Below are 21,937 nucleotides of genomic sequence, written 5' to 3' on the forward strand. Positions count from 1 at the left end.
GCGCCACATCAAGACATCCTGCTGACACAGAAGGCGTGATCTGGTGACCCCCTTGCTTGTTGTTGCAATAATCTGGTTGTCTGTTTGAATGAGCACAATTTGGTTGGACAGCTAATCTCCGAAAGCCTTTAGAGCGCTCCAGATTGCCCAAAGCTCCAGAAGATTGATCTGAAGACCTGTTTCTTGAAGGAACCAGGCTCCCTGACTGTAAAGCCCATCTACATGAGCTCCCCAACCTAGGAGATACACATCCGTCGTCAGAACCTTTTGAGAGTGAGGAATTTGGAATGGCAGTCAAAGAGTTAAATTGGATCGAATGGTCCACCAGAGTAGAGCGTGAACAAGCTCTGAAGACACTCAGATGACATCTGCTAGATCTCCCGTAGCCTGACACCACTGGGAGGCTAGGGTCCATTGGGTGGATCTCATGTGAAGGCGGGTCATGAGTGTCACAAACTGTGGAAGCCACACTGTGACCTGCTTCAAGGCTCGAACCTGAGAAGCCAGAGCAACTAGAGTGTCCACTCTCGGTCCTGGGAGAAAAGCTCAAACCTGCTGTGTATCGAGCAGGGCTCCAATGAATTCCAATTCTTAAGCAGGATGAAGATGGGACTTGGGGTAGTTTATAAAGAACGAAAGGCTCTCTCTCTGGAGACTTTCTCCTTTCAAGTGGAGGGGAGGGTTTGGAGGGGATGCCATAGGATTCATCCAACAGCTCAGGAAGCAAGGCCCGGATATGCTCACTAAGGGCCGGCACCGGGAAAGACTGGGGTGCCCGCTCTGAGACAGGCAGCACTTAAAGTCACTGGGTACTTTAGTGGAAATGGACGGAAAAACTTCTGTAGCCAACTCAAAATATGTGATGGTGCCTGAAAAAAGGGACAAGGCACCAGAAAAAGGTCATGAGAAAGACTCAATCTGAGACTAGGCCTAAATGCGGTGCAAGTCACGGAAAATAAAGGAAACTTAAAAACTGGCAAAAAGAACTAAAAATATACGGGAAGAGAAGGGGGAAAAGTCTAAAAAAGGCACAGCAAAAAATCACAAAAAAAGAAGCCAAAAAGGCACCAAAAAAGATGCTCTTTCAGACCAGGAGCAAAGAGAAACCACAGACACAGTCTTCTCCTCACTGCGGTAGAAAAACAACTGCGGTAACTGCACCTTGCAGTGGGCGGGAAGGCATTTGCATGCACGGTGGAGCACATCTCGCGCTCCACAGAGCTCTGTAAAGCTTGTTATAAGCTCCAGAAAGGGCAATGCAGCGGTGCCGCCGTGTTCTCCACTTGTGATAATTAATGGCCCCGTCTGTCCTTGGAGAATCACCATTCTATTATAATTATGCACTAAAAACATGTAATTGTTAGAGGAGTATTCACTGGGGAAGGACATAAATGTAAGTTACATGCAGAAATGACACATTTAGGTGCTAACATATACGTGAGCCATAGAGCTATCGAACATATGTGCACTTACATTTTAGAACATTCTTGCAGCTTTACACTAGTATTCTATACAGACACTTACCTGCATAAGTACTTTTTATAGAATAGGCTCATTACATGCGATAATATAATGCCTAATTGAAGGTACCCATCATACAATTGCCTTGTATTTCCTCTCTCAGCATTATCTTCCATAACAGACCTCACTGGTAGTTCCTATTTGCCTTAATCTTATTAGCATGCTAGAAAGAACACAGTACTTTGCTTTATCCATGCAAATCTTCCACTAGAAGCAAGGCACTTGAAGCTAGTTTGCTTTATGTCACTTTCTTCAAGCAGCTCTGTAGAACACTACTGTTCAGAGGAGATTCAAAAAGATCTACCTCACTTGTGGAATATTTTGTTTACTATCCCTCTGTCTGGGGATCATTCATTTAGTTATGGGACTTGATTCAATTTATCCATCACAGTTTTCTCCTTTCCTGCCAGGTACGTGGGTCTGAGAACTACCCAATGTGAAAGGGTTCCATTTCACTATGAAATGACTACTTTTAAGTAGGAACAAATGACTTCCTTTCCCTTTATATGATGTAAACTTTGAAAATCATTACTCCAAACCAAACCTACTTGAAAACTGGGGAAAATGTAAATTGTATTTTGAAATGTTATCACCCTTACCAAAAAGCATTTTGTTAAAAGGATACAGTTAGAAAGGATACATTTTTCATGCCATATAGAAGTGCAGTACTATACAGGAAACTTTCTAAAGAAGAACAAAATGTTGTTTTATTTTGCCAGATTTCATTATAGATAGTAAACTTTGAAAACTAAAGTCTACTTCATATTAAATGATTGGCTAAATTACCGAGGAATTTTACCTTTCACCTGATAAGACTTTTTTCAGTGTGTCACACAAAATGGTGATAACAATGCTTGAATTTCCCATTTATTCTTCCAAGATAGATACAACAAATACCAGTTGTAACTGAGTAAATGTAAGGTGCAGGATTTTTTTTTTCATACGAGTTCATTTAGTCCTGGAAATCTCTCATCTTTTATTCAAGCTGTACTTATAATGGAGGAACATGGGGTAACGTATCTAAATGAAGTACTATTTGGCAACAATGGATTTTGAATTACACCGATTTCCTTTTTAAACCCATGAGTTAAATTAAAAGTGCAACAGGTACTACCCTGAACCACATGGCTTGAAGAGCCTCATTTACTAATGTGCATTAACAAGTTAACATGTTGCGCAAACAGAAATGAATAATAGAGCCCGTGCTGTTTAGCACATTAGTAAACAAGGCTATACATTTCTGAGACAATGGAGGGCAAAGTGATTTGCCTAAGATCACAAGGAGTGCCACTGAGAGGAAGGCAATGTGAATCCTGGATTCCCTGGTTCTCAATTCACAAATCTAATGATAAAACTTCTCCCTCCCTCCCTCCCTCCAATCATGTACTGGGTCTTAGTTAAAGCAGCGAATTGAATTCTCAGCCATCAAATTTTTAACATGAAAAAATAAGGTTAGTCTTACTTTTTTTTTTTCCATCTTCATGATTGTGTTTTATTCCTTAAAAATATTCGATTTGCTCATTAAAAAAATAATTTACTGCAACATCCTAAATCTAAATAAAGCCAAGTTACTTACTATTCTTCGAGGACAGCAGGATACTAAAGTCTCACCCAAGGGTGATGTCATACGACAAAGCCCATACCGAAAAAAATAAAAAAATGTAAGTAAAACCCTCTAAGCTCACAGAGCATTCTGGCAATGTGAGTTGTACATGAACAGGTCCTCCAGCGCTGGCATCGTTCCCCAAAGCCACCTCAGTTCTGTATGCAGCTATTAATAAAAGAAGTCAACTGCTAAGGAAGCTTTGTGAGAAACAATATCTCATTCTCAGAAAACACACTTTACAGGTAAACAACTTTGTTTTCTCCAAGGACAAGCAAAATATATACTCAGTGCCCACAAATTCCTACCTACAGGTTGTCTTTGTTTTTCCGTTTTCCCTTTTTGCATCATAGTGCTAATTATCAACATTTTTTTTTTTTTGGCAACAGACCATTTTGCCCTTTTATTAAACAGAAACAGTGTGGAAATAAGGGCCTTGGGGGGTGAGGTGTAGTATTCTAAATCTTAAACAAATTCTGCAGGACCAAACCTACTGTTACACTAATTCCCACCAAATAATGTGATGTGAAATGCATGCAAAGTCCATATCACAGACTTGCAGATATTTTCCATAGCAGCCGACCTCAGGAGGACCACTGATGTCAAGACTCATGATGTTAGAGCCATAGCAACATGTCCTTTCATGGTCAAGCCCACATAGGCATAAATAAGAAAGTAGCAATCCGGTACCTAAATTAGAACAGTGGTTCTTAACTCAGTCCTTGGGACACATCCAGCCAGACAGGCTTTCAGGACATCCACAACTAATAAGTATGAAACATGTATGCCTTCAATGGAGGTAGTGCTTACAGATCTATCTCATGCACATTCATTGTAGATATAATGAAAACCTGACTGGTTCAGTGTATCCCCAGGACAGGGTAGTTTCTTTATTCTCTAATTCCTGACTGGCTGTGTGCATCCCCAGGACTGGGTTGAATTAGTCCCCTTATTCTCTAACTCCTCTTACTCTATCTTATCTGTCTATATGTTCCACCTTCATGCTATCTACTAAAATGTTGTACTGTGTTGGCATTGTAAGTAGCATACAATGCCACAATATGTACTGTTATTTGAATACTTTTTGATATCGTCTATTGCCTATGTCTTGACTGATAGTGTTGTATGCCACCTAGATCATAATAAATAAGATATAATAAGGATTGCATGCATTATGACAGTCCCAGGTCAAGGTGTGCAAGGCATGCTCACTATTGCAGAAATATGGCTGGGCAAAAAGATAAAAAATAAATAAAAATTAAAAAAATAAAAAATTGCTGAAAGGGAAATGGGACTTGATATACCGCCTTTCTGAGGTTTTTACAACTACATTCAAAGCAGGTTACATATATTCAGGTACTTATTTTGTACCAGGGGCAATGGAGGGTTAAGTGACTTGCCCAGAGTCACAAGCAGCTGCAGTGGGAATCAAACTCAGTTCCCCAGGATCAAAGTCCACTGCACTAACCACTAGGCTACTCCTGATAAAAGGCAGAAATTTGACACCACCTTAAGACAAGATAGAACCATTTTTTGTTAAAAACAAAGCAAAACAACCAATTGCATGTAGGGTAGACTGACAAAAGGAGCTTTCATCAGCTGATCTGAACCATGCTGAGGTACCAACATGCTAAGACTGGGGGAGGTGTGGGGGGGAGGGGGCTTTACTACCACGAAGTCCAAGTAACACAAACTAGAAGCTGAGGAGGGATGGTCTACTTTCTACACTGTAGTGATATGTGCTTACTGCACTTAGATGAACCTTAAAGGAATTTTCAAACCAGACACTGATAGATGAAGAAGGTATTAAAGCTGTTTTAGTATAAGAACGGAAAAAAGGAACCAAATTATCTCACACCAGTTAGAAAACCTCTTCCACTTAAAACTATAAGATCTCCTATTGGTAAAACAGAGGAGAAAGCTGTTGCAAGTTCTAAAATCCCAAATACCTCATGACGCAGATGATTATTGTGATTTTGAAGGGGGGGATGGGCTAGGGCTTGATCTACTGAAGTTAAGAGTAGTGACTATTTATTAGACCCCAAAGGGGTATATTAGATAACAAGGCACTTATGTCCCAGCTTGAATTTAAAAAAATTGAGAAATATATTGAAAAAAGAAAATATTAAAAATAATTCTGATTTGTTCACCAATATATGGGCACAAGCAAAAAGATCAGTAAGAATTATTTTTAATATGCACAGCTGAGCTCTAGATTTTTAATGTTTTATTTTGGGTTCTCTAGTAGCATAAACTTTTATGGATTAACACTAAAATTTGTGCTATGCTGTATTTCCAATCACCCCTGAGGAAGCCTATAAAAAAGGTGAAATTGGCCCAGCCAGATTTTTGATGACAAGTTATGATTTTTTGCATAGCCTTTTAATTGTATGCACTGAAAATTAAAAAAAAAATTGTAAGTATTCATGTTTTAAGGACCAATGAGAGAAAGGAACCCATGTTTCAAGCAGATATATCTGCAATATATAAAGGTTGCTGAGGTCCTTTTTCCCCAATTTTTTAAAATAAGTGTCTTAAAAGTTATTAAATAGTATGAGCACACAGGATAGTAAGAGTTCTTTGGCAAGTGTTAATGAAAATGTAAGTTTATTCAAAAACATGTCCATCCCAGCCTATATAGGAATGCCGTCATCACACCTAAATGTTTTGTGAATATCATTGTGCTGAAGGGCAGAACACTGTAATGGAGGTGTTGTTTGCTCTATTACAAACTTGAGATGCATCCCTCAAAACAAGCTACAAGAAATAAATCTACTTTTTAGAATCTACCAGGTACTTCTGCCCCAGGCTGGCCATTGTTGACAGGATGTGGGTCTGGTTGGATCTTGGTTTGACTCAGCATGACCTATGTTATACAAACTCTATCAAGACTCAGGGACTATAGCCAATCTCCTTTTTTTTTTTTTTTTTAAAGAAAATGCATTTGAATACCCAGGGAAACCATCTTGAAACATTTTGTTTTCAATGAATTTGTTCATTATCCAGGTCTAAGATGGAAAGGAGTCCCCCTGCTTTCTCTGGGATATTTGGAGTTAAATCATTATTCTCTTTTCCTATTGAAACCTGTTTTACTACACTAATCTCCAAAGGGAAGGAGAGTCCCAAATACTGATAGTTTGATCATGTTAGTCTTTGTGGGCAACCTGGCAGGGTTTCAAAAAAGCACAGCCTGTATCCTTTCTATCCCGAGCTTTTACTAGATCTATGATTATGAACTTAGCATTTTGATAAACTAATTTCCCAAAGAGGTCAATGGTCCAAAGTCTTGTCTCCTTGTCAAGGGGCACTGAAGATTGAATCTATTAAAAAAAGAAAAAAATCATAAAGTGCTCCATCTTCTTGAATTTGGGAGTCTTTTGGACTCTGTATATTTGTCAGCCCTCTTATTCACTGGCTGAGTAAAGAAAAGGAGGATGCCCCTCATTGTAAACCGTTCTGTCTTGCAGTAGCAATAAGATACGGTATATAAATTGACGTAAATAAATAAATAAATAAATACAATTCTCATCTGGGCATCCTTAAGGATATTGTTAACAGGCACTGTCAGGCTTTCTTTTATGGGGTTAAAAAAACTGGATATGTTGAACTTTTTTTCTGAGCGCATCCTTTGCTAGCTTAAATAGAATTGTTTCAGCCATTTTCCTGGGGAAAAAATAAATAAGTGAAGGAGAGGCCCACTGGTAAACACTTTCTCTTTTTCAGAGGAGAAGAGAAGACTAAGGGAAGTCCAGTAAATGCTTCCTGATCAGAGAAGCCTTCTTTATCTTTAAGTGGAATCCTAAGACCACTTAGACATATTTTCAAAGCACTTAGCCTTCCAAAGTTCCATAGAAACCTATGGAACTTTGGAAGGCTAAGTGCTTTGAAAATAGGCCTCACTATGTATCACAAAAAATGTCCAGTAATATAGGTCTGAATATTTTAATGAGTATGAGTGCATGGTGGGTGTGTGTGTGTGTGTGCAGAGGAAGTGGGGCTTTGTGTTGAAGGTACAGGGATTGGAGGCGAGGTTTTTGTAATATTCCTTTTAATAATTTCTATATTTTATGTATTTTAACACTAACTACTATGATATTTCATTTAGGGAAAGACAAGATTATCAAGCATTTATAAATAAATATGCATAGCTACACTTAACCAACAAACAAGGTCACTCTGAGGACTCCATTTGTATGCCGAGATCTAGACTTTGATGCAGACCGGTACCTCAGTGAAGCTTCCTCCCTTGATGTGCTAGAAATGGACAGAGGCTGGTAATGATGCAGAAGACACTTGATGTCTCAGTAATGATTTAAATATCTTCAAGGATTTTAGGATTTGCTGAACCTTCACAAACACACTCAGCGGCAAAGCAGTAAATCATACAAGAAGGTAATTCAGCATTTCCTTGTTCCTCCTGTTAAACAATGCATCAAAGCCTTTTACATCAGTGATGAATGGATTTACAGGTAACTTCCAGGGCCTCTTAGGGCCCTTTGACCATTTTAGACTTTCGTATTCCCTTTCCCTCCACCCCCCCAAGATACTGAGGATGAGTCCTCTCTGCAAGGATGCTTGTAGAGGAACAGCAAATACTGAGTTCCTGGTATAATGTCCCAAAGAGAAACTACAAAGCACCAGTATCTTTTGCATTCTACGGCAGGACTTCAACAACCATCAGTCCTGACTGTCTCCACCGATACTCGACCTTCAGTGAGATCGATGCCTCCCAAACATAAGAACAAGATTTTCCATAATGAGTCAGATAAAGGGTCCATCTAGCCTAGTATTCTGTTTCCAATGTGGCCAGTAGCTGGCAGAGTACCAAAAGTCACAAGATTCCATGCTCTTAAACTCAGGGACAAGCAGTGGCTTTCCCCAGGTGAACATTAATAATGGTTTATAAACCTTTACTCCAGGAATTTGTCTAATCCTTTTTTAAACCCAGCTACATTAACAATGAGTTCCAGAGGTTAACTATGTTAAGTGCAAAAGTATTTATCCTATTATTTAAAAAATGTACTAGGTAACTTTACATATGTCCCCTAGTTCTGACACTTTTTGCTAAACATCGATTTGTGTATACCTGTTCCATGCTACTCAGGATTTTATAGATTCTATCAATCTCCCCTCAGCAGTCTCTTCCCTAAGCTGAAGAGCCCTTACTTCTTTAGCCTTTCCTCATGAGAGTCATTCCATCCCCTTAATCATTTTGGTCACCCTTGTTTGCATCTTTTCCAATTCCACTACATCTTGTCTGATATGTGGTGACCAGAATTAAACAAGATGCGGTCTCACCACGAAACAATACAGATGCGTTATAAGCTTTATTTTATTCATTATTCCTTTCCTAATTCCTACCATTTTGTTTGCATTTCTGGCCACTGCCGTAAATTGAGCAGATTTCAATGTATTGTCCACGATGACATCTAAATCGTTTTTCTCAGTGGTGACTCAATGTGGAAACCTAGTATCATGCAGTAATAATTTGGGTTATTCATCCCAACATGCATGTCTTTGCACTTGTCCATATTCAAGTTCATTTGAAATTTGGATGTGTTCCAGTCCCCCAAGGAAATACTGCAATTTCACATAGTCTGCATGTCATTAAACAACTTTGAATAGTTTCATGTCATCTGAAACAACTCCAGAATTCTTCAGGTTGGATACTGATAAGGCACTTGGTCTAGGCTTAATCAAACCAAAGAGCTTCTCCTCCTGCTTGAGGGCCAGAAAGAGCCAAACACATCTTCTGACAGGTGAAGTAATTAGGGATGTTGTGTTTGGGCCCAATAGAATACTAATATCAAAAATCCTTCTCTCTCTGGTACACAAAATCCAATGCAAGGCATAAGTTGTGGATACCAGGCACGGCTATTATCCTGTTACACGACCCACACTTTCTTGAAACAACTGAACATCAAGCAAAATATAACTGCAGCAAAATCAGACAACTCAATCTTTAACAAGCGTCCAATGGCACATTTCTCTTTCCTTCATTTACACATGCAGGCATGTCTATGTGAGGAGCTTGGTGTGAACTACCATAGTAAAGAATGTCTCAGCAGATGCTAGGTAGGTAGGTGGGAGATGACATAGGTCTGAACAATGAATCATGGTGCATATATCTGTGCATACATGTGTTTGTCTGTCAGTGATATTGTTGACCCAATGGCACATTTCTCTTTCCTTCAGACATGTCTACGTGAGGAACTTGGTGTGAACTACCATAGTATAGCATGTCTCAGCAGATGCTAGGTGGGTAAGTGAGAGATGAGACATAGGTCTGAACAGTGAATCATGGTGCATGTATCTGTGCATACATGTGTTTGTGTGTACCAGTGATATGGTGTGAGCAGATATCAGTTTCTCTGTAGGGAAGTATGCATACGATGTGGGGAGAGGATGTGTGCTTCTGTAGTTTTGGCCATGCACCATTCCCTATTCTTTGCACTCCCCTGCCCCTGTGACTTGCCTCCTCCGCTGCCAACATCTGTCTTCTACTCTCCCCTTCATTTCTTGCCACCTACTTGCATTCTAATCCTCTTTCGTACACTTGTCCCCCCACCCACCTTACATTCTCACCCTCCATCTTGACCTCAGCTTCCTTCCCTGCCAACCCTACCCTCCTGTCTTTTCCCTGCTCCCCTGTACCTTAAATGTCTCTGCTACTTCAGTCATGACCCTGGCAAAGCAATGGACTCCTCTATTTCAGCAGCATATCCAAATGATCTTCTTTGCATTGAGGTAGGGGATGGTATCCTTGCCATCTGCAGCTTCTCCACAGCACTCCCTTGCCAGCTCTTCTCTTGTTGGGGTGGCTGGGCCTGGCCTTCCTGTGACCGGCTCTTCATGAGTTCTTCTTGGTAGTGCTTGATCACTTAATACACATCTGTCTGTGCATGTGCAAAACAGCTGCGTAAAAGATGACAGACAAATAGAACCTCCGCAATAGGCACTATTGCTAAACAAAATGCACCTAAAAATATACTGTCCCATGCCAATTGATGCTGGAGCAGATCACAGATATAGCAAAACCAAGCAAAACACTAAAAATGATGAAAAAGAAAATCACTTTTAGTGATTTTCTAAGAGGAAAAAGAGGTAAAATCCAAATAGTTCCAATGTGGAAAAATACATTTTAGACCCAAGTAATACTCATTTGAGTCCAAGAAAAAGAGAAATTAAGGTGGTGCCCTGTAATAAGGCCAGTGTGGGAAGACCAACACATGCACAGTTCACCGTGGCAGAACATTACAACATCTTCCAGAAATTCTTTGCTGGCTGGTCTCCACTGGATGACATCACTACAAAGCAGGAATGTACAAGAGAAACTGTCTAACGAGAGATTCTTGTAGTGTTTAGAAAAGCTATGGGTTTTATGCCACACAGGCCATTTAGTTACCCTCAATTCCTATTGCATGTTTTTACCTTGGGCAGAACTAATCAACATGCATTGTAAACTGGATTCCTTACTGAAGGAGCCAATTACAAACACAATGGAGCAATATTGACCACCAGGCTTTGAATGGCATGAAAAGGCAATTGAAAATATATGTAAGCTCCACAGCAAATTCAGGGAGTTTCAAAATACATTTAACCTACCAATAACCCAAGCATACATAGACAACCCAATTAACCTCTACACGATCCCTGAACAGAGGGTGAGGTTTCTACAATTGCTAATTATTTTGGATCCCTTTAGAAGCATACTAAGCTTCCCAACAAACCAAATCTCAGGGCAAATCTGATGGATAGCATTTCAACACATTTAATACAGATTAGTTTTTCTTTGTTTCTGGTAATACTGCTAAGAGTGAAAGGAAAATGTGTCTATAACTAATTAAGAGGCAATGCAAGTCATTTGAGTTCACACTGCCAGCGATTCCTGTCACGGATTTCTAGATCAATTTTATTAGGTAATGAGCAGCAGATATAGTACATGGTTAAATGTTTCAAATTTGAATACTGATTAGAGTTAAATATTAAACCTAAGCCAAGACATTTTCTCCCTCTCTTGTGGCTGATTAGATTGTGAGTCTCATATTTCAAAGTATGTGTTTTACAGTTGTTGACTGTAGCTCTTACTGGACATCACAAATACATAAGAAGTTTTGCTGATATATATCAGCTATGTTCGCTATCTAGGTACCTGCATTACCAGTACTCTCAAAAGCCTGCAATAAACTATAGTACACATTTATAAAACACTAAAAATTTAAAACTAAAAGTTAAAACCCCCTTTCTTTCAATCTCTTCTTTCGTCTCTATTCTACTACTACTACTTGACATTTCTAAAGCACTACTAGGGTTACGCAGCACTGTACAATTTAACATAGAAGGACAAACCCTGCTCAAAGGAGCTTACAATCTAAAGGACAAATGTACAGTCAGTCAAATAGGGGCAGTCTAGATTTCCTGAAAGGTATAAAGGTTAGGTGCCGAAAGCAACATTGAAGAGGTGGGCTTTGAGCAAGGATTTGAAGATGGGTAGGGAGGGGACTTGGCGTAAGGGCTCAGGAAGTTTATTCCAAGCATAGGGTGAGGCGAGGCAGAATGAGCAGAGCCTGGAGTTGGCGGTGGTGGAGAAGGGTACTGAGAGGAGGGATTTGTCCTGTGAGCGGAGGTTACGGGCGGGAACGTAAGGGGAAATGAGGGTAGAGAGGTAATGAGGGGCTGCAGACTGAGTGCATTTGTAGGTAAGAAGGAGAAGCTTGAACTGTATGCGGTATCTGATTGGAAGCCAGTGAAGTGACCTGAGAAGAGGGGTGATATGAGTATATCGGTTCAGGCGAAATATAAGACGTGCAGCAGAGTTCTGAACAGATTGAAGGGGGGATAGATGGCTAAGTGGGAGGCCAGTAAGGAGTAGGTTGCAGTAGTCAAGGCGAGAGGTAATGACAGCGTGGACGAGAGTACGGGTGGTGTGCTCAGAGAGGAAAGGGCGAATTTTGCTGATGTTAAAGAGAAAGAAGCGACATGTCTTGGCTATCTTTTGGATATGCGCAGAGAAGGAGAGGGAGGAGTCGAAGATGACTCCGAGGTTGCGGGCAGATGAAACGGGGAGGATGAGGGTGCCATCAACTGAGATAGAGAGTGGAGGAAGAGGAGAAGTGGGTTTTGGTGGAAAGAATATAAGCTCGGTCTTGGACATGTTCAGTTTCAGGTGGCGGTTGGACATCCATGCAGCAATGTCAGATAAGCAGGCCGATACCTTGGCCTGGGTCTCCGCGGTGATGTCTGGTGTGGAGAGATATAGCTGGGTGTCATCAGCATTACCCTGTTTCCACCCTAGTTTGACTTATGTTTGTTGGTAGGGTGCATAATAGCTCCTTACTTGCTCCCTGCTTTCTCCTGATGTGACATGCTCTTTTCCATCATTTTCAGTTCCTCTTTCCTTCAGGTTATACCTCACTCCTCCTCAGCCAGCTCCCCTCCCCTGCAGGCTAGGCTTAACTATCCCTTCACTGGTCACTATCCCTCAGCAGATTGAGCTCATACCTCAATATGTAATTTTCTCTTCCCTTCAGGTACAAATCTCTTTCCTATTCTCCTTTCCCATTTATCTGCTGTCATCTACTATGTTACTATGTTATCTATTCCAGGAACCATTTCTGCCTTTCCATCTCCTGGAACACTCAGTTTATAGGACAGCAGCAGTCAATACCAAGAAAGGTCCTGTGAGGCGTTGTACCACCTGAATGCCCAGGCCTGCCCAAGTCTCCTACACCGAGCTGGAAACATCCACTTTGGAAGGCAATCTCCTGCATAAATCTAAAATTTGGGCAGAATATGGGAGACTAACAAGCTAGCCACTTAGTTTCTTCTGTCCCTGCCCCAACCTTGCAAGCCCTGACCCCACGGGCTCTGTCCTCATCTGCCGAAGCCTTGAACATTTATTGTGTGCAACTGTTGTTCATAAATCACAACTGCACTAAGCTTTAGTAAAAGGGCCCTTAAATAATCAGTCACAAGTCAGAAAATCCATTTCAACCCTGACTGAAAGCAAAATAAAAAGCTTATTAGTCTAGGTTCTAAAAATAAATAGTGGCACACTTAGGGGCCCTTTTACTAAACAGCAGTAGGGCTATCACATGGTGTGAGTGCAGCAAAACAGTACTTCCATCGGGCGCACCCAGGCGCCCAGCAGTTTTATTTCTGCTGAGCAGCTTTCCCGTGAGAGAGGGGGGCAGGAGTAGGCTTGCCGGCACGTGGAATTCCCAGTTACCACCGGGTTGGGGTGTAAGCCCTTAACATCTAGTAAATAGGAGGTGGTAAGGACTCGGGCAGTAAATGGCTTTGTGCCAATTATTACATTAGTGCATGGACATTAATGACCATCATATTAGAGAATGTCATGGGGATAAAGTTTGTCCCCATCCCTGTGGGCCCTGTTCCGAACCCCCACAGGCTCTGTCCTCATCTGCAGAAGCCTCAAACATTTATGACTTTATATTTCAACCTTTTTATTAAAGTATAAAAAGGAACAATATTCTGTGCAACCATTTATGAATGTCAAATACAAAACAACGAACAATGTATAGTCACCCTCTACCATTTCCACACCAACAATAGCTGACTTCTACTACCCCAACGAACCTTATTCCACTCTGTTAAAATGCCAAGGGGTACAAAATACAACCTGCTCTGTATGCCCTAGCGGGGGAGAAATATGCCCTATGATGCAATGTTACGATTTTTTAATCTATGGATGAATAATAAGTCATCAACAATCTCAGGATTCAGTCTAGTTCTCCTATCCTCCATAGTCCTTCCAGCACACAAAGGACCCTGTTTTCTTAGCCACGCTGTAGGCATGCAAACTTTTGAACATGTGATAACGCTAGAGGCACCCATAGGAATATAATGGGTGTGGTAAAATTAGGTCTTAGCTGTTAATTTTCTTTCCTTTAGTAGCAGCAGATGAATTCAGGAACTGGTGGGTTATATCCGCCTACCAGCAGGTGGAGATAGAGAACACTGAAAACAGTGACATTGGATGCCCAGCTCCTAATCTCTTGAGTATAGATCGTATCTCAAAGCAAAGGAAAGAGAAAACAAATAACACTCTCCTCACAACAATACAGCAACAGTAAATATAAATCTGAAACTGGAAAAAACAACACGACTCAAGAACATAAAGGAGTCAAACTGCAAAACTGGAATATATCATCTTCTGTCAAAATTCATCTTCTCAATTTACCGAATTGTCTACAACTGTCAGTCATCAAAGCGAGGTTTCTGGACATAGAGAGGGATCCTGGATTCATCTGCTGCTACTAAAAGAAAGAAAATTAACAGGTAAGACATAATTTTTCCTTCCTTAGCATCAGCAGCAAATGAATCCAGGAACTGGTTGGATGTACCAAAGCAATCCCTAAAAAGGGTGGGAAACCGCCGCTCTCCGAAAAAGCACAGCCGTGCCAAAACAAGCATCCTTCCTCGCCTCCACGTCAAACCTATGATGCTTAACAAATGAATGGCAAGAAGCCCAAGTAGCCGCCCGACAAATGTCATCCAAGGAAAGCGCTGCAGATTCCGCCTAAGAAGCCGCCTGTGCCGGAGTCAAATGGGCTCGCAAACCTTCTGGAGGAAAAGCCCAGTTCAACAGGTATGCAGAAGAAATAGCTTCTTTAAGCCAACAAGAAATTGTCGCCTTGGAAGCTGCAAAACCACTTCTGGGACCAGAATAAAGAACAAACAGGTGATCCGAACACCTGAAGTCATTAGTCACCTGCAGATACTGAAGCAGTGCCCACCGAACATCTAAGAGATGCAATTGATCAAAATTATCTGGAAATTCAGTCCTACGAAAGGAGGGAAGAAAAAGAGGCTGATTTAAATGGAAGGCCGACACCACTTTAGGCAAAAAAGATGAGACCGTCCTCAAAGTAACACCAGACTCCCAGAACTGCAGGAAGGGTTCCCGACAAGACAGGGCCTGCAATTTCTAAACCCTACGCGCTGAGGAAATGGCCACCAAAAAGACCATCTTCAAGGTGAGATCCTTATGAGAAGCGGAATGCAAAGGCTCAAAAGGAAGCCCCTGCAACACACTAAGGACCAAATTCAACTTCCTAGATGGACACAGACGCCGAAGAGGAGGGCGGAGGTGAAGAGAACCTCTCAAAAACCGGACGACATCCGAATGAACTGCAAACAAAACACCAGCTAAACGGCCACGGAAACAGGCCAAGGCTGTGACTTGCACCTGCAGGGAGTTATAAGACAGGACCTTTTGGAGACCATCCTGCAAGAAGGCCAAAATCTGGGAAACAGATGCCTTAAAAGGGGACCAAGCCCAGTCGGAACACCACGACTCAAACATGTGCCACACTCAAGCTTAAGCCGTAGTCGTGGACCGTTTCCGAGCACGAAGCAAAGTGGCAATCACAGAATCCTCATAACCTTTCTTTCTCAATTTCGCCCTCTCAAGAGCCAAGCTGTAAGACCAAAGCAGGAGACGTCCTCCATCTGAACTGGGCCCTAATGAAGAAGCCAAGGAAAAACCAGCACCCGCAGCGGAGACTCGACGAGCAGCTGAGCCCTGTTGTGGGCTCACGCCAATCTCCTGTCATTCCGAAAGGAAGACTGCTGTTGGAACTTGGGACGCTGAAAGGCAGAATTACGACCAGGTCGATAACGGCGAACCTCACGAAAGCGAGGTCCAGCTGAACCAGACCTAGGGGCAGGCCTAGGCCTGTCCTCCAGAAGATGCTGAGACTTAGAATCTCCCAAATTCTTAACAATCTTCTCCAGATCTTCACCGAAAACCAACTTTCCATGGAAGGGAAACTTCGTAAGACGCTGTTTAGAAGCCATATCAGCCGCCCAATGTTGCAACCAAAGCAAATGCCATGCAGAAACCGCCAAAGCCATCCACTTAGCTGAAGCCCTGACCAGATCATAGAGAGCACCTGCTACATAGGCGAGAGCCGACTCCATCGCAGAACTAGTCACAGCCCCCGAAGCTGACTCTTGATCTTGCTCTAAACTTTGCTGAAACCAGGTAAGGCAAGCTCTGGCCGCATAAGAAGTACAAATAGAAGCCTGCAAGGACAAAGCGGCCACCTCGAAGGAACGCTTAAGAGAAGTTTCAAGATGCCTGTTTTGCATGTCTTTAAGGGCGACCCCCCCCCTTCAACCGGGAGGGTGGTCTTCTTAGTGACCGCCGTCACCAAAGCATCCATCTTAGGCAAAGAAAACACCTCCAAGGTAGCCGAAGCCACCGGATAGAGCCGCGTCATGGCCCTCGCCACTTTCAAGAAACTCTCAGGGTCAGCCCACTGAGCTGAAATAAGTTTCTGAATAGACTTATGCATGGGGAAAGCTCTAGAAGTTTCCTTGTGCTCGCCATCTTCGGATTAACAGACACCGCGGAAAGGTCCTCAGGATCCGCAATATTAAACGCAGCTAACGTCTGGGAGATGAGGGAAGACAACGCCTCCCGAAGACAGATCTGAACAGCAATCAGATCATCCTTCTCTCCCAGTAGAGGCTCTCCCTCCTCCAATTCTTCTAGCTGAGAGGGTCTAACAGACTCTCCGGACCCCAGGAACACTGAAGGAGGGGAAGAAATAGTCCCAATAGACCCCCACCCCAGGCAAAAAAAGAGGCATGTCTGCGCTTTGCAGCTAAATCTTCTGTGCCCAAGTTAAGCGCACAATCCCCCAAAGAAGGAAGGGTCTCCCTGGGTTCCGCTTAGGCAAGAGGAAAGGAAGAAGGCTCCGCAGGCATCCCTTTCTTCAATAAAAAGGCCTTGTGCAGCAAAAGAATAAAATCAGGAGAGAAATCCGTCTCCATCCCAGAAGGACGAACTGCACTATAAGAAGGACCAGCAGCCGCCCCAGCACTGTTACTCCCCGTGCCCACTAAACCGGAAAGGCGGGGAGAAGCAGGAGAAGAAAAAAAAAGAGAGGGTTCCAATGATGCGTCTGCCGCCGCTACAGGCCCGTGAACCGCATGGTCCAAAGCACGAGAAGATTCTCCTAGCACCTCTAGCGATTCCGCTGCTACCTCTGAGCAGCGCACCACACAAACCCCTGCTGCGGAGCGACGAGCGCTGCAGCGGGAACATCTTTTCACTGCCTCTACAGCCATTGCGACCAACGTCGCGTTCTCCAGCCCTGCTGCCCCGACCCCAGAAACAAGCGCGCAAAATACTCACCGGCGTTGGAAGGCAGGCAGACAAGCAGCGTGCACTCTCCCAGGGAGCCCAAAAGGCACTCCAGTCCTCCCCACAGACAGGAAACGAAGAGTAAACAAAACTGAGCTGGCTAAAAAAAAATAAATCTTGTGTTTCACACTTTGTTGGCAGCTGCAAAAGTTGTGAGGAGAGAACAATTTTTTTTTTCAGAACAGTAAAGAGAGGGAGGAAACAGAGAGTAAAGGGGAATCGGGGTAGGACAGGGACCTGCAACACAAGTATGTCCTCAAGACCGGCACCATCAGCCAGACACCCCCACACTCAACTGGCCAAAAGGCCCAGGAGAACCCCCAGAATCCAGGAGCTGGGAAGAATCCGCCCACCACCTGCTGGAGATAGAGATATACTGAGGAGATTAGGAGCTGGGTGTCCAATGTCACTGTTTTCAGTATCTTCACCTGCTGGTAGGCGGATACAACCCACCAGTTCCTGGATTCATCTGCTGCTGCATGCATCTAGCTTCGCCTACCTTTGCACACAATTATGGAATAAACCACCGAATACTATAAAAACTACACACGACTTGACAACCTTCCGGAAGTTACTGATGACATACCTGTTCAAAGAGACTTACAAAAAGAATCCTCCTTAATGACTTGTTTCCTAATCTATACCAGAACCAACCAATATTGATCCCTTCTGATTTGATTATTTTATCATATTATCATTATTGAACATTACATTTTTTCCTACTCTCACTTGTATGTTATATATTATCATTTTATTTACCCTACCTACCTGTTATTCTTGTACATTAATTGTAACAATATGCTGAACCTCTTACTCTGTTAAAGGTGATGCCATTGCTATATAATGTAAGCCACATTGAGGCTGCAAATAGGTGGGAAAATGTGGGATACAAATGCAGCAAATAAATAAACTATTGTTAGCACGCGCTTTTTAGCATGCTAAAATGTTTGTGCACCTAAAGCGTGGCTTAGTAAATAGGGCCCAAGATGTCTTCTCAGAAGATGTGCTGATAGCAGGAATGCACAGGATTTCCTGTGCCAATTTTGCCAGTTGTGGCCAGCACTTCTGCTTGTTTTTCCAAAACATGAAAACGTCATCTGCCTCACTTGAACATAAATAACTGTCCAATTAACAGCCTTCAAAAATAGAGAATGACACAGGGACAAAGTTTATCCCTGCCAGCTCTGTCTCCACCCCGTCCCTGTGGGTCCCCATGTCATTCTCTACTCCATATTAAAAACAGTTTTTTCTCCCATTGTGGTAAAAAATAGCCTGGCATGCGGAAATTCCAAGCGCCCACACTATTGCAGGCTACTTTTTACCATAGCTTGGGAGAAGGGCCCCTTAATTTTTTTCCTGTAACCATAAAATGAAAACATACCTTAATAAAATGGACCCAATATTAATACGCTAAATTTAATTGACAATTTTAAATGCTTCACAGTCCAGAGTCAGGTTTACCTGGTGTGAACTTGGGTGAAGGTTGTTTCTGCCCTATGGAATCCAGTAGACAAATCCAGGGAGATAATTTCAAACACAAATAAGCACAACGCAGAACACCCACCAAGGTGGAGAACAAGATCCGCTACGAAAAGGATAATGTGGAGGCAGAGAAGTAGCGTGATCAACAGAACTCTTCCAAAAACCAAGGAGACGTAATGACGTAGTGTCTTTATTCAGTATTAAAAATGGACTTGACACAGCAAAGAATCTGCATCAAGAGTATGTATGTTGAGTTGGAAGAAAGTGAAAATATGTAAATAAAAACTGAACAGGATCAAGTTTTTAAAAAGACTATACCAGTAAATAAATATAAGTACCGTTGCCAAAAAAGCAGAAACTCAGGAGGATGGAGTTGTCCAAAGACTCGATGCTGTGTAGTTTTTATTTACATATTTTCACTGTTTTCCAACACAACATACAGACTCCTGATGCAAGCACTTTGCTGAAACACGGTGCCGTGTCGAGTCCATTTTTAATATTAAATAAAGACACTACTTCATTACGTCTCCTTGGTTTTTGGAAGAGTCCTGTTGATCACGCTACTTCTCTGCCTCCATAAATAAGCAGTAGACTGAGAACCGTATGCCAGTAATTTATAACTAGTACCACTGAGATTAATTTATCTTATAATACAGATTGTGTATATACATTTTTTTTAAAACTTAGCCCAAATGATTTATTGGTTTTCTTCTACATAAAAGAAAATCTTAGATTTGTGTGTCATTTACACGATAGGTAGCCAGAAAATAAGTGTTTCATTTCATTTCCTATGTCATTTACTGGAATTTTTAGTTTTAAGTCGTTTTTTCTGGCCATTTTGTCAGTTTCTGATAATTTAGTGCACACTCTGAAAACAGTACACACTATTTGGAAAGAGTGCACACTATTTTCCTAAGTTTCTGCATACATGGTAGTTCCACTATCAACAAATAGTGTGAATTATTTCTGAAATAGTACCAGTTTCAAAACGTGTGCACTATTGGCAAATGAAAAAAACATGTCATGTTTTTCTCCCTCTCATTTTCATTTTGATAATATGCAACAACATAGAATATGTCATTGCAACAGCCCATCCCTAATATATATATTCATGTGTGTTATCTGCATGAATGTATAAGGCAGCAATTTCAGAACAGTGCTGCTTATACATATATATGCAGCAGCAAGCAGATATTTAAAGGAGGCATGGTCAAGACAGTCCTTCAACATATACATTTATTCTACATTTTAAAATGGCAATACATGCATATCTCTAAAAACCTTTCAGTCATGCCTAGTTCTTGCTAAATGACTCATTTAGATCTGGGGTTTGAAGGTAAGTTTAAACTGAAGTAGTGATCACCTGACACTCAAAATCATCTCCAACTGCAAAATAATGTACTTTTGTGTAACGCTTATAATGTTTCTAACAGATATTTTACTTCAGGCTAAATTCAGAGAGACCTACCTGAATTCTTCTATTTTTTTCTATGACCTTCCTTGGAATCTTCTTTTGGTCTGGCAGATCGAGCAAACTGCTAGTATTTTGTTAAGAAATATTTACAAATATGAATGTTTAACTTTTTATTGTCCCGTTTCTGTGTCTGTATTGTGTATATGTGTTATACATATGTGTATGTGTTGGGCTGTGTAGACTGTTTAGGGCAGTGCTGCAGTTCTGAGGGAGGTAGTTTTAGGGGAAGGGTAGCGGACATTTGGAAGAATAGGAATTCCACTTCTTAAACTGCCTTGCCCCATTCTCTTATACACTACACCGATTGTTGCAGTTGTCCAGGTCTTGCCTCATCTGAGTAACTAGAACTAATCTCTCAGACATTGTGCTGTGGCTTTCTTCAAGGTGTGCTGTGGCTTTCTTCAAGGTATGCTGTGACATCTACAATTTATATAGTAGGTTCTCAAACCTGCTGGGGTTTGAGGTGGGTGTTTCCTCAGGAAGACGAGAAATTCCTGAGGAAAGTCAATTGGTCACAATTTTAAATTCTGGAAGGAAATGAGGTAGGAAATTCTGACTCAAGGGGAGACAGAATTTCTGTAGATCATATTCTAAAAATCTGGAAGGGGGAAAAAGGTTGCCCTTGGCATCAAATTCAAACTTGTGACCCATGGACTCTCCCATCAAAATCTCCTACCTTTCTGAAGAAAATACCCACCTCAAACTCAAACCAACCAGGTCTGAGTACACACTATATAAAGACAAACTGCAGACCTCACAGTATACCCTGAAGAAAGACACAGCATGATGGTTGAAACTCAAGACCTGGACAACTGCAATAATCATGATGCAAGCCCCAGAAGCCTAAGAGAACATTACAACCTATGTTTACAGAAGCTGCAGCTCTTTTTTCTATAGAAATGCACTGGACTATCTCTATCTTTTTTTTTTTTTTTTTTTTGGGGGGGGGGGGAGGAGGAGGTTATTTCTCTGGAAACCCTTATCTGATTGATCTCATTTTTAAGCTCATTGTGTCTTTCTACTCATTCATCCCACATGCAAGTTCATCCCATTCTATTACATTTTCTGAGTTATTTTGTCCCCAAACAGTCTATGGAGAAAGAGAGAGATTCTTGACCGCTTTCGTATAATTCTTTCCAACTTCTGTTGTGCTGGAAACAATAAAAAGGATACAACTACCATGGGCTTGTCAAACAGAAAATACCCATTTGTTTCCTTCAAAGCTTTAGCTGCTGCTTTTTCATTAGGGAGCCCAATAAAAGCTTGTCCTTTCATTCGACCTTCTTTCATCAAGCGAATATCAAACCTGTAAGGAAGAAATTGGCGATAGAAAACAAAAAACGTTTCTTATTTTATTAGTAAAAGTCATGGATTTGATATACTGCCTTTCTGCAGTACAACCAAAGCGGTTACATATATTATATGCAGGTACTTTCTCTGTCCCCAGTGGGCTGACAATCTAAGTCTACATGGCAATATGAGAATCAAACAATAAAATCACAAACATGAATGAGAATCATACCTTCAAAATTCTAAGGAAAGTTATCAATGTGGGATACAGTTAAGTCAGGTTAGTTTATCAAAAGTTAGGTTATTTTACCACAGGGCCTCATTGTCTAAAAAGGAATCCTGTGCTAAAATAATCCAACTTGTGGTAAAATAACTCAACTGAACGGTAGTC

General features: G+C 41.5%; 1 protein-coding gene across 2 annotated transcripts in view; it reads right to left on the reverse strand.

Annotated features, from left to right (window-relative positions):
* Positions 1-470: 470 nt before the first annotated feature.
* Positions 471-21,937, reverse strand: part of RNPC3 (RNA binding region (RNP1, RRM) containing 3) — an 85,344-nt gene continuing 63,877 nt past the window's right edge. The window contains exons 13-15 of one of the 2 annotated variants that reach the window (XM_030205435.1): positions 21,430-21,562; positions 20,251-20,320; positions 471-2,205 (exon numbers count right to left, since the gene is read on the reverse strand). In XM_030205435.1, coding sequence (XP_030061295.1) covers positions 20,261-20,320; positions 21,430-21,562 — 193 coding nt within the window. In that variant the 3' untranslated portion in view covers positions 471-2,205; positions 20,251-20,260. Of the gene's footprint in view, positions 2,206-20,250; positions 20,321-21,429; positions 21,563-21,937 lie in introns of those variants that run through there. The other variant, XM_030205434.1, reaches the window with a different exon arrangement.

The sequence above is a fragment of the Microcaecilia unicolor genome, chromosome 6 (genome assembly GCF_901765095.1).
Source record: "Microcaecilia unicolor chromosome 6, aMicUni1.1, whole genome shotgun sequence".
Taxonomy (NCBI): Eukaryota; Metazoa; Chordata; class Amphibia; order Gymnophiona; family Siphonopidae; genus Microcaecilia; species Microcaecilia unicolor.